This window comes from Marmota marmota, unplaced genomic scaffold (assembly GCF_001458135.2).
Source record: "Marmota marmota marmota unplaced genomic scaffold, marMar, whole genome shotgun sequence".
NCBI lineage: Eukaryota > Metazoa > Chordata > Mammalia > Rodentia > Sciuridae > Marmota > Marmota marmota.
In genome coordinates, this window is record NW_026000138.1 from 3,292,925 (window position 1) to 3,306,399 (window position 13,475).

The 13,475-nt window shown below is 40.4% G+C and overlaps 1 protein-coding gene and 1 non-coding gene across 3 annotated transcripts; one reads left to right on the plus strand and one right to left on the minus strand.

The window, feature by feature from the left end:
• Positions 1 to 1,795: 1,795 nt before the first annotated feature.
• Gpn3 (GPN-loop GTPase 3) lies at positions 1,796 to 13,410 on the minus strand. 2 transcript variants are annotated; one of them, XM_048785589.1, is made up of 8 exons: positions 13,266 to 13,410; positions 10,534 to 10,642; positions 7,515 to 7,682; positions 5,772 to 5,896; positions 4,504 to 4,619; positions 4,256 to 4,352; positions 3,607 to 3,735; positions 1,796 to 2,889 (listed from the first exon to the last, which is right to left on the minus strand). In XM_048785589.1, the coding sequence occupies exons 2-8, from the start codon at positions 10,622 to 10,624 to the stop codon at positions 2,827 to 2,829; spliced, it is 789 nt and encodes a 262-aa protein (XP_048641546.1). In that variant the 5' UTR covers positions 10,625 to 10,642; positions 13,266 to 13,410; the 3' UTR covers positions 1,796 to 2,826. The 2 variants fall into 2 exon arrangements, with proteins under 2 accessions (XP_048641546.1, XP_015357984.1); XM_015502498.2 differs by lacking the exon at positions 13,266 to 13,410 and adding an exon at positions 12,879 to 13,236.
• Positions 5,281 to 5,470, plus strand: LOC125611253. Its single transcript, XR_007341411.1, has one exon. It is a non-coding gene; the product is annotated as a U2 spliceosomal RNA (small nuclear RNA).
• Positions 13,411 to 13,475: the final 65 nt, after the last annotated feature.

A 13,475-nucleotide genomic window follows, 5' to 3' on the forward strand; every position in this document is an offset into this window, starting at 1 on the left:
CCTCTCATTTTCTTCCCCATGGATATATTAGAATCTCCAGAAGCTAAACCAGGGAGGTATAGCAAGAAGAGGGCAAATAAAAGGTTCTTTCTTCCCCTCCCAAGGGGCAAAATTTCTAAGAATTAGTAGCCCGGAGAGATAAGAGTGTTTTCACCTTTCCACACTCCAGGGGCTACAGCAAGGTCCCCAAGCATACCCCATGTTGCCCATTCATCTGGCATACCCCATGTTGCCCATTCATCATGTTCTTCACAAATAGGTCTTTTTTTTTAACTGGGGATCGAACCCAAGGCTTTCTGCATGTGAGGTGAGTGCTTTACCACTAAGCTACATACATCCCAGTCCTCAAATTCATCTTTTGAAAATAACTCACATGGTCAGTCTATGATTCAGACACCTGACTCCCTAGCTGGCCGCCAAGAGCAAACTAACACTGATACCTATGTCTTCTCATTTTGGTTCTTTAATTAAAATGGATCAAATTTGACACTGCAGGTATACTTTTGCTATCCAGAACAAAGAATAATAAAAATATAACCTGAGTTGCAAGTCTTAATTTGAATTAGCTGGCAGATCAGTTGCCAAATGACTAATGGAACGCTGGGCCTGTTGTTGATGAAATGAAAAGAGATCCTGGCCTATACTAGGTGCTAAAGAAATATCTATTGGCCGATTTGCCATTCCCAGAGCCTGCACTCACACCTAATACAAATTAACTTAGAAATACTGAAAAAAAGGCTGGGGATGTAGCTCAGTTGGTAGAGTGCTAGCCTTGTATGCACAAAGGCCTTGGGTTCAATCCCCAGCACCACCAAAAAAAAAAAAAAACTGAAAACAAATGAATGTGCCAAGAAGTTATGTCGTCTGCACTTTGGTGAATGCTTATTACTCAAGGAATGTATAAACTTTGAAGTGCTCAAAAACTATAAACTAAATTTCTAAAAACAATCCCTGCCTTCATTGACACTTGGGAAAATTCACTCATTTAAAAATTTGCTTGGCTGTGAATTTCAAGTTCCACCTGGAAAACAAGAGTGTAATGAAAGGTTAGTGCTACCTTTCTGTTTCTTTCCTACATACACATATATGCCTCAAAACACAGATACTTTTAAGTGAAAAAATCTTATTAAACGAAATATATATCCAAGAATTAATTAAGCTGAAACTGGGAATTTAGCAACATATATGATTAGTGAAAGATTAGCATTTAGACTATATGTTGTTTCTGAACATAAGAATGAACACATAGTTAAGGAAAACATGACTCGTGACACACATGGAAAGCTGTAAAACTAAGCAGTGAGCAGGAATTTAAAATTAAGAGTACAATAAAATACTACTTAACAAACAGTAGATAGCTCAAAACTAAGAAGTTCAAAAACATAAGATAATGTTGATGATGTAGAAATTATTCCCACTATTAAATTCTAAATGGTACAATATTTTAAAAAAAATATTTTTTAGTTATACATGAACACAATATCTTTGTTTATTTTTTGTTTTTTTAATATGTGCTGAGGATCAAACCCAGTGCCTCACACATGCCAGGCAAGTGCTCTACCACTGAGCCCCTAAATGGTACAATATTTTGAGAAGCTGTTTGGCATTATATAAAGTTGAAGTCAATGATGAAGTTTATTCTCATGGCTGTCCCTTGGAGAAACTCATGTATATATGATACAGGAAATATATTTATTGCAGAATTGTTTTCAAATCAAAACAGCTTGAAATAAAAGTATCAAAAATTATGATCTACTAACATAACAACATATTAACAGCAGTGAAGTGAAAGAGCTCCAAGTACATACCACATTTAATTTTTAATTATACAAATAACACATATTCAATGTAGGAAAATAAGAACATACAGATAATCAATGGCATTATCTATACCCTATAACCTTGTGGATTTTTCCTTTGGATATACAAATGTATATTTTGTTACAGTAATTCATGCCCCTGAAGAACACGACCCCCCCCCCCCCGTTAACAAAAATCCAAGCAAAAAATAAAGTTAGAATGTCCTTAATTATATATATCCCAGGTGCAAATGTATATTATGTACAAATCTATGTGCATTCATCCCCCCCCTTTATTTTTTGAGTGCTGGGGTTTGAACCCAAGGCTTTGTGCATGCTAGGCAAATACTCCTCCACCGTGCTACATCCCCAACCCTCTTTACAATTCTGACATTTAAAATCTCAGCTGATGCTGGGTGTGGTGGCACATGCCTATAATCCCAATAACTCATGAGGCGATGACAGGAAGATTGCAAGTTTGAGTCCAGCTACAAGGCCAATCTCAGCAACTTAGTGAGAGCTTGTCCCCCTCAAAATAAAAAGGGGTGGAGATGTAGCTCAGTGGCCAAGTGCCCCTGGCTGGGTTTAATATCCATTAACAACAAAAACAAAAAACAAAAAAAAAAAACCCAAACAACAACAACAAAAACTCAACTGATGCTGTTAGAATACCACTAAAAGATTCCTTTTTTTTTTTTTTGCAGTGATGGGGCTCACACTCAGGGCTTTGCTCATGTTACCACTAAGCTTCACTCCAGCCCTGAAAAGACTGGCCTTGAACTTTCCATCCTCCCATCTCAGCCTTCCCAGCTATTGGGGTTAAAGGGTGTGTACCACTGTGTCTGGCAAGATTTCACTTTTAACTCAGGACTTGACTCAGGCATGCTCCTGATAAAGGGCCAAGTATTCTTTTTTTTTTTCCTTCATTAAAAAAAGCAGCTGTCTACTACTGCATCCTTTGAAGATTTGCATTCTCTGCTGATTTGGCCACAAGCTCTTCACATACAGTTACTTTTTAGTAAATTCTTCATTCATTTTGGCATTCTTGAAAATATTCATCAAACAAAGAGGAAGACTCATCTTCATGTTCCTGACACAAAGGAAAAACAAAATAGAAAATACATTCATTTATTTCCCCTCACATGTGTTTACATATTATTCAGGTAATGCTCAATATGGAACTAAGAACCAGGAAGGACCAGCTCCAGGTGTTGCTCATAGGTAATCATCAATGGTTAAGAAAAGGCATAATTGATAGAATTTTCCCAGATATGTGGTAAGCTGATGTGCTTATATCTCATCAGAAGCATTTCTCACTTAAATTTATATTCACAATGATTCTCAGCTAATTTGCTGAGATAGTGTTCTGCTGACGACTATCATTAGTCTCTTCACTGATGTGTGAGAGCAGCCCAAGTTCAAATGGATTTCATCTCCTCTTTGTACATACCCCCAAGCTCTGAGTTCAAAGATTTAATTCAATAACAATGCCTCAATAAAAGGCAGAATAAGGGCTGGGGTTGTGGCTCAGTGGTAAAGCGCCTGCCTAGCATGTGTGAGGTACTGGGTTCAATCCTCAGCACCACATAAAAATAAAAAAAGACTTAAAAAATTAAATAAAAGGCAGAATAAAATTGACATCACTTGCTGAGCACAGATGTCAATTTTGGAGATTATCCAGAAAAGCTCAGGCATCTGCTACCACTAAGACAAAACCCTAAGGAGTTGCCTGGGTTATGTAAGGGGTCAATGAGTGCTGGCAAATATTTTCACCAAAAAAAAAAAAAAAAAAAAAATCAGAAATTACCTTGGGTTCTTTAAATTCTAAGTCTTCTCCATACTGAATGGCAAAATCAATATGCTGTAATACAATGTTCATGCTTTCTTCATCTGACTGATCGTAAGGTAAAAATCGAACCATGCTGTAGTCATCAATCTACAAATAGGAGATTTCAAAAAAGGTTCATTCTGAAGTTGGGCAAAATATGTAACTTTCAACTTAGATATGAGTTTTTATAACTATTTGTACTTCTGATTAAAAATATTTATATTTCAGATATAGAGGAGGGACAGCCAGAGACAAGAGTAACAAATTGTTACTGGTTCTCCTGAGCTCTGACCAGCGAGCACACATACTGGCTCATCACTTCATTGCATACTGTTTCAGGGGATTTATCTGAATTCAACACCCGCTGAAATGTCAAAAAGAAAACAAAGAGTTCTCAACTGCCAAATGGCTTGAAATAGTAGGCATATTTTGTTAATTTATTGACCACTGACAGTAACTATTTCTAAATTAAACTGCTGACAGGCCTGCCCATACTCCCTCCCACCCTTCTTCTCTATGCAGGAAGTAGTGTTGGTCTGTGCTTCCCAGAAAGGAGGTCACTGACTAGATGTGGGCAAACACATGGAAAGGTGGAAGAAACCCAAAGCCCTACACTTCAAAAGCTTACCAGTCCACAAATTGCTTTCGTCAACTTTTTGAATTTTTTGCTTCTAAAATCACTTGTCGAATCTTTTAAGAAGGAGTACATGTCTGGGTCTAGAAACCTTTAAAAGGTGAGGAAGAAGTCTGATGAATAAAAGGAAGAATAAATCAGGAAACTAGATTTACAGACTGACAGAACCTCTCATTTCCATAAAACAGAAGGTCTGTCTCTTCAACTGAAATCTGATGGGAACAGAAGAACAATGAACTCACTTCTCAATTTCCTTTTTAGCTTTCTTACTCAGCAGATCCATTTTCGTCATGATGTTAACTTGTGGAATTTCTAGAGATATCATAGCACTCAGGGCTGCCAAGATGCCAGAAATAAACTGGAGGAGGAAACAGAAAAGGGAAGATGAATCAACTGCTCCCAACAAGTCTCCAAATAGACAGGCTTCTACTCCTCCCTTCAACTGGCCCTAGTAAAAGATGTGCTAATATTAAAGAGAAAGACCACTCAATCAGATGATTGAACCTCAGCTCCCAAAGGTGAGGATACTAAGGGAAGATGTGGCTTTAATCTACGGTGATCACATATCTCAATTTAGACAGTATTATCAACCTCCTTACTCATCTAATACTCAAGAGCTATTAATGATAAATAAATCTTGATTTAGTTCATAAACTGAACAAGAGATCCTCAGAAAATTTTAAAAAGGCTATTTTGTTGTTTCTTATTTATTTTTTTGTAGTTGTAAATAGACATCATGCCTTTATTGTATTTGTTTATTTTTATGTGGTGCTGAGGATTGAACCCAGTGCCTCACAAGTGCTAGGCAAGCGCCCTGCCACTGAGTTACAGCCTCAGCCCCTATTTTATTATTTTAAAAAATACATTATTGAGCTGTGGTTGTGGCTCACTGGTAGAGCACTTGCCTAGCATGCATGAGGCACTGGGTTCAATTCTCAGCACGACATATAAATAAACGAATAAAATAAAGGTTCATCAACAACTAAAAAATAGAGTATTAAAAAAAAGTACATTATTTCACTGCTTCTTGGTCTTCTGGCTAAGATCAAGTGTAATTAGTATAGTAGCTTTCTTTTATAATCAGTTTACTATCTGACACGTTCTCTATCAGATAATACATGAAATGGATTTTTGGAGCAGGGAGATGGAATAGCTTTCTCCATCCACTCCAGGCATCAACACAGTACGTCCAGGAATGGTGCACTCTACCCTATTCTTGCAGTTATTAAAAGCAGGTTGCTGTTGGTTTCTCTTAAAAATAACAACAACAAAAAAAACATTATTTAAAAAAATAACCCATCTGTCTCAATTTTCTTTATAAACAGTTCCCTAAAATCTCTGAATCATCATTTACTATTTTTGAGTTTAAATATATCAGCATAATAATTTAACAAATATTAAGTGACTCTGAAATAGTCTGTGAAATATCCAGAATCATACAATAATCAAAAGGGATAGTCATCCGTTTACACTCGTGATTGAAAAATTCTCAACAGATTTATCCTCAGACCTTAAATGACTCCACCATGAACTGAGAATCAACAAGAAAAACTCCACACACTCGGAATTCCCACTGCTCCAGTTGCTGGACCAGCTGTTTCATCACAGGCAGGTGAGTGTACAGCTCAATCTGACCTACAGGAAGAACACCATGAGAACAGTACAACCTACAGGAAGAACACCATGAGAACAGTACAATCTACAGGAAGAACACCATGAGAACAGTACAATCAGGAATAGGGTAATTCATCACAGAGAGAACATAAATTGTCCCCAGAGATGGGGAAGTCAGTCCTGAGTAACAATACATTCAATTTTTAAGAGGTCTTATAGTCTTTCAGAGTAGTCACAAAACTTAAGATGAATTTTAGCAAATTTCAAACAGACTACCCAGTTTTATGTAGAAAATAAAATTCTTCACACTTTGGTATGTGAGTATGCATGAGGTGGGTACTAGATAGAGATTGAACCCAGTAGCACTCTACCACTAAACCACCCCCCTAGCCCCCTCCCTTTTTTTTTTTTTTTTGAACTGGGGACTCAACTCAGGAGCACTCAGCCACTGAGCCACATCCTCAACTCTATTTTGTATTTTATTTAAAGACATGATCTCACTGAGATGCTTGGCACCTCGCTTTTGCTGAAGCTGGCTTTAAACTCAAAATCCTCCTGCCGCAGCCTCCCCAGCCACTGGGATTACAGGCCACAATGCCCAACTCAGCCCTTCTTATTTTGAAATAGGGTCTTATTAAATTGCCTAGGCTGGTCTCAATACTCCTGAGTAGCTGGGATTATAGGCATGCACCACCACACCCAGGCACACTTCAGTTTTTTTGTCAATCAAAAGTGAGTTCAATTCACAGTAGCTGAGCCATGGAACCAACCTAGATGCCCTTCAACAGATGAATGGATAAAGAAAATGTGGTACATATACACAGTGGAATATTACTCAGCCATAAAGAATAATGAAATTGTCCTAGGTTCAATCCTCAGCACCACATATAAATAAACAAAGATACTGTGTCCATATACAACTAAAAACATTTAAAAAATAATGAAATTAGGGCATTTGCTAGTAAATGGATGGAACTGGAGACTATTATGCTAAATGCAACAAGCCAATCCCAAAAAAACCAAAGGCCAAATATTCTCTCTGATATGTGGATGCTGACTCACAATAGGTGGGGTGATTCTGGTTACACTGTCTTACACTCCACTGGACTGTGACTCCATGAGAGCAGAGCCCATGGCTCCCTTGCTGTCTATGACATTCTGGGCATACAAAGCAAGCACTTGATGAACTCGATGAATAATGACAGACAACAAGAGATTGGTAACTTATTTTTTAGTTTTTTTCTTTCTTTTTTTTAGTTGTAGATAGTCACAATATCTTTATTTATTTATTTTATTTTATTTTATTTTTTTTTAAATATTTATTTATTTTTTTAGTTATCGGCAGACACAACAACTTTGTTGGTATGTGGTGCTGAGGATCGAACCCGGGCCGCACGCATGCCAGGCGAGCACGCTACCGCTTGAGCCACATCCCCAACCCCATTTATTTATTTTAATGGAGTGCTGAGGTTCGAACCCAGTAGCTCACCTGTGGAGGCAAGCGTCTACCACTGAGCTACAGCCCCAGCCCGAGCTTGGGTACAGTCTGTAGCTACAAATACTATACTATACTATACCTCTGCTGAGGTCACAATTATCACAGCCTCAAGAAAACAACACATTCAAATTGCTGACTTACCTGGGCAATCAAAAAGAATGTAGTCGTCCTCTACATGGCCCAGACAGTTCTCTAGCCAGTCAAAATTATTGGCAAAGTACTCCATGCAAAATACCAATCCTCCATTGGGACCAAACCTTAGAGAATCATCCTCCATCACATCATCCACCTCGATCAGTTCCCGGATGTCTGAAAAGGGCAGACAAGCCCTAAATCTAAGCATCCACTCAAAAATGATTGCCCACCACCATAATAATGATTAATTTTCAAAATCATACATATAAAGTTATTTATGTACATGGTTTTGTACTGCAGCAGTGTCCATCAATAGGGAACTGAGCAAATAAATTAAGGTATAGCTAGACATGGCACAGTGAAATATTATGCAGCTCTTTAAGTAATAATATAATTTCTTAGGTATGTTATTAAGTGAAAAATGCAAGACACAGAACTCTGTGCAAGAATATCATCAATGCTGGGCGCAGTGGCACACGCCTGTAATCCCAGAGACTCGGGAGGCTGCGGTGGTAGGACTGTGACTTTAAAGATAGCCTCAGCAAAAGCGAGGTGCTAAGCAACTCAGTGAGACCCTGTCTCTAAATAAAATACAAAATAGGGCTGGGGATGTGGCTCAGTGTTTGAGTGCTACTGAGTTCAATCCCCAGTACCCCACCCCACCTCAGCCCACCCCGAACAAAAAAAAAAGAATATCATCAAGCTGGGGATGTGCACTTGTCATCCCAGTGACTCAGGAAGCTGAGGAAGAAGAATCGCAAGTAAGGGGAGAGCCTCTGCAACTTAGTGAGACCCTGTCTCAAAAAATAAAAAGGGCTGGGGAATGTAGCTATAGTGGTAAAGTGCCCTTTTTTCAATCCTTAATTCTGAAAAAAAAAAAAAGGAAAAAAATACATACATAGACTATTTATGGAAGGGTACAACGGAAACTGAAAATATTGGTTTTCTCCAGGGAGGGGGTTTTGGTTGCTGGGACAGAGCTGGGAGGGAGATATTTTCAAATTTGTACGCTTATTCTTTTGTACCTTTTGTATTTTGAATCATGTAAATATGTTATTACCTACTTCAAAAAAAGTAAAACAAAAAAAACCCAACAGTCTCTTAACATGATGACCCTAGGCAAGCTACCCAACCTCCCTGAGCCTCATTTTCCTTTTGCTGAGATGGGATAGGAATCACACATCCTGGGATAGAAGGATGAGAATTATATGAAATAAATCACCTACAGGAAGGACTTAAAAATTCTGGTATATGTATGTTATCTTTTTTTTTTTTTTTTTAAATATTTATTTATTTATTTATTTATTTAAGTTCTCGGCAGACACAACATCTTTGTTTGTATGTGGTGCTGAGGATCGAACCCGGGCCGCACGCATGCCAGGCGAGCGTGCTACCGCTTGAGCCACATCCCCAGCCCTATGTATGTTATCTTAAGTTTCAGAAATCAATATCCATAATTTTCTACCTTAGGTTTTTACTTATTTATGTGCTCAAACCTATAATTTCTGTTCACAGTTCTCTTGAACAGATATTTCATCCACAAGCACAGTTTTTTTTTTTGGTACTGGGACTAAATCCAGAGGCACTTGCTTAACCACTGAGCCAGATCCTCAGCTCTTTTATGTATTTTACTAGAGACAAAGTCTCAATAAGTTGCTTAGGACCTCGCTTAATTGCTGATACTGGCTTTGAACTTGCAATCCTCCTGCCTCAGTGTCCTGATCTGCTGGGAATATAGGTGTGTGCCACTGAGTCCAGCTCACAAGCACATTTATAGTGATAACACCTTCCTAACTGCTACTTCAGGAATAAACAGCCAACCTAAGACTGGACAATAAAACTGATCTTCTAGGAAGATAAACTAAGGAGACACTAGTCAGTCAGTAAAACACTTGGACCAGAGAGTGATGTGAACTTGGGGACCTCTTTGGGCAACATGCATCCTGATGCAGAGAAAGCTGGTCCATAAGGAAGAGAAAATATATCAGAAACAGCCAGAAAGCTGGCCTTGGTTGAGTTTTGGGTTCTAACTTGTCATAAAATCTTATTCTTGGGTTTTGTGAGTGGCCCCCTAAGTCTCCTAACACATTTTTTTACTTAAGCTAGCTTGAGAGCTTAACCAAATGATCCCAAAGTAATGCAATGCCTTTTTCTCAAGGAAGAGGATTATCCCACATCCCTTTTCTCTTCAAACTGCCTTCCCCAACTGTACCTGCAGCCACTCTCAAGGATCAAACATGTCATTATGAGAAATAAGAATGAAAAAGAATTTTTCATTTCAGCTACTTTTCACAGCAAAACCTCCTCAATAAGTTTCTCCTCTCAGAGTCTGCACAGGTCACCTGCATTTCACTTGAGTCCAGTCCAGTCTGCTTTCATCCCTGCCACTCCACTGAAATAATTTATCGAAGTCACCAAAATGTGTGTTCCCAAATATAACAGCCATTGCTGTGTCCTCACCTTACACAACTTCTCAGCTGTACCTGACACTACCAACCACCTTCTCTTGAAACATTCTCTCCTGGCTGTTATAAAGTCATATTTCCCTCCTGCCTTACTGACATCAACTGCCTCTACTGGACCTCTGAAAAGACAATGTCAAGGCTGAGTGTTGGATCCTTGTCTCTCTCCCAACATGAGCTCATCCAGTCCTGGGCTTTATGAATCCAAATGCTGCTTACCCAAATATCTGTACCTCCAGTGTAAGTGAGAAGTTTTTACTTAAGGTTGACCTCTTTATTTAAGCTAGCTTGAGTTCCTTTTGTTGGCTACAACCTAATAAGCTTTACTGTAGATTTACCATAACAGGTCTAGCCAAGCGGGGACAGAAGGGAAGAAGTAAGAGAGAAGTCCACTCACTTTTAAGTCTTAACTAAGGACCAAAAAAGGCTACCATCACACACATCACCATGAACACATGTTGCTAAATGACAGCCTCATGTTGTTCACTCGAAAGCAGTTTCTGTGCTAAGCAGCCAGCACCCTTACTGTTCCTGAAGGAAGGGAAGGCTGTGCTAGGACTTACCAGCCATCACAGGGTAGTTGAAGTGTTCTGCTGCTGGATCTAGGTTGACCACCTGGACAGACCGGTTGAGGGCTTCACAGTGTTGGACCATGGTGGCACAGTAGGTGCTCTGCAGTGTCACAGGATACAATGGGTTAGAGCAACAGGCAATGCAGCGATACCCTCCACACCCATAAAAGGTTTCTCCAGACTCTCTGGGACAAGATCCACTAAGGTCAAACCTATGCTTTCATCAACCCTGATTATAGCTAGAAACAAAAGAAAAGGCACTGGACTAGGAATCAGGACACCTGTGTGGGCTGCAGATCCAAACCTGGTCTTGATTCTCTGGTAACCCTGGGAAACACTTCACTCTGCCCCTCAATTTTCTCATCTCTAAGATGTTTTCCATGATCACTAAGACTCCTTACTGATCTAACATGCAACAAGTAGAATTTTTATTTTTTGGTAGTGGTGGTAGTGCTGGGGATTGAACCCATGGCCCTGTGCATGCAAGGCAAGCATTCTACCAACTGACCTATATCTCCAGCCCAACAAGTGGAATTTAAGGGAAGATTTCTGATTACATGGTGCGGCATCTAACACATAGTATCTCTTCTAGGACTCATACAGTCCAAATGAAGCTTTGGGGTAGGATGGTCAAGGATGATGTCTCTGAGTAGGGGATATCTGAGCACAGAGGAATGAGCCTGCCAACCCACGAGAACATTCCAAGAGGAGGGAACATCAAGATTTCAATGGCTCAGAACATGTTAATTAAAGCCTGAAGCCACACAACACCTCCAAGATTCTAGTGTTTTTCCCACTTATGTTATTTGATCGACACCATGTCTACTATATTTTAGTGCCCTTAACATTATTGCTTAAATCTGTTTACAAGGAAAAATTGTGCTATTATTATAAATGGAAACCAATTATATTTATCATAAGGATGAAGGTATAAAATTACATACAACTTTTCTTCTGCCCCCCACAGTACTAGGGATTGACCCCAGAGCCTTGCACATGCTAGGCAAACAACCATTGGGCTACAGCCCCATCCCTTTTTATTTACTGAGACGGATTCTTACTGCTACAGGTTGGCCTGAAACCTGTAATCTTCCTGCCTGTCTCCTCAGTAGCTGAGATTACAGGCATGTGGTACCTTACCTGGTTTAGATTCAGAGCTTTTACTGGGAAACAGTATTTGGCTAAGATTGTAAGCATTGAAGTTGTATGTAAATGGGCCGTGGGGGTACATGCTTGTAATCTCAGTTACTTGGGAGGCTGAGACATGGGGATGGCAAGCTCAAGCTTTTCTTGGGCAAAGAACTTAACCTTTCTGTGTCTTCGTTTTCTCTTACCTGTAAAGTCGGGGGGCGGGGGTAGGGAGGGTTATAGGATCTATCTACCTGGTTCTTATTTTGACACAAGGAGTCCTCAAATTGCCCTGGCTGGCCTTGAGCTTGCCATCCCCATGTCTCAGCCTCCCAAGCAACTGAGTTTACAAGCATGTACCCCCACGGCCCATTTACATACAACTTTTCAATGCTTACAATCTTAGCCAAATACTGTTTCCTAGTAAAAGCTCTGAATCTAAAATCTGCCCTTTCCCCAAGACTGAGGGATTAGGGGTAGGGGCTGTAGATCGCTTGCCTAGCACATGTAAGGCACTAGGTTCAATCCTCAGCACCACATAAAAATATAAATAAATCAATAAAATAAAGGTGTGTGACCATCTACAACTAAAAAAATACTTTAAAAAAAGACTAACTGAGATTAAGTGAGAGTTGAAGCTACACTAGGGCCAAATACAAACTCACCTCACTACAAAGTGAAGAACTGAAAGAATTGAAAAGGGAACAACTTTCCCAGTATATGACCCGACGCTCCCTAATATGCAGTCCTCACTCACACCACCTGATATCACCAAAAGTCCATGTTCCGACAGTAAAGAACAGTAAAGACCCTGTTTTAACCTCGGTGGCTCTGAGACAAGGCCAGATTCTGGCGTTTGACAGCACTGGATTTAAATTCTGGCCACAATTTACTAGCTGAGCGACCTTGGGCAAAGAACTTAACCTTTCTGTGTCTTCGTTTTCCCTTACCTGTAAAGTGGGTGGGGGGTAGGGAGGGCTATAGGATCTATCTCACAGGGTTTCCGTGAAAATAAACGAGGTGGCTAGTGCAAAAGTATCCAGTAAAGATTAACAACTACCATTTTTTCCCAACAAAACCAAAACGGACACTGAAGCAGAGAAGCGGGGCACCCAGGGTCTCAGGGTCCTTAGTACGCACACCCGCCGACGGCTCCATCGCTTCCCGAATCCCTGGCCACCCACGAACGACGACTTCTCTCTCCTCACCTTCCCGCTGCCTGCGGGGCCCATGACCAGCTGCGCATACCGAGGCATGCCGGCTCTCGGGTTTCCCGGGACCCTCCGCCACACTCCCTTCAGCCTTCGCGCTACGCCCACTGAGTTCCGGGAACACGAAGCGCCCACCAATAGCAATCAACAGTCCGTTTACGCCTTTTGTTCGGCCACACTTCTGACTACGGAGAGTTCCGCGGACCAAATACAAAGAGGAACGCGTCCTGAAGAAACGCGGCGAGGGCATTGCGCATGCGCAGAAGCAGTGGGCAGAAACCGGCGGTTGGGAAACTTGCCAACCCTGGTTGCCTGGGGGATAACGGATAACGGATATCACTTAGCATCCCTCCGCCTGATGCCGTGGTCCATGATTTTACTTACATGGTGACACCCAAGATTTGCAAATTTGCTGAGGGTCTGGAACGCTGACGTGGAGGACACCTTTTGTTTTAAGGAGCAATTAAGTTTCCTCCCTGTGACGCGTCCCTTCCATAAAAAGATGCAAGCATAAAAAGATGCTAACTTGCAGACGCTCGATCAGCTAAAGGACTCCCGCCCCTCCCCCAGTTGAACTCCGGAGTTGTGGATCTG

Excerpts from the sequence above, each read along its gene's own strand:
- Gpn3 (XM_015502498.2), bottom strand. The coding sequence starts at position 12,926 with ATGCCTCGGTATGCGCAGCTGGTCATGGGCCCCGCAGGCAGCGGGAAG. Across the intron at positions 4,620-5,771 it reads TCATGGTGGAGTCATTTAAG|TTTATTTCTGGCATCTTGGC; the intron begins GTCTGAGGATAA and ends TTCCTCCTCCAG. Across the intron at positions 4,353-4,503 it reads GCTAAAAAGGAAATTGAGAA|GTTTCTAGACCCAGACATGT; the intron begins GTGAGTTCATTG and ends CACCTTTTAAAG.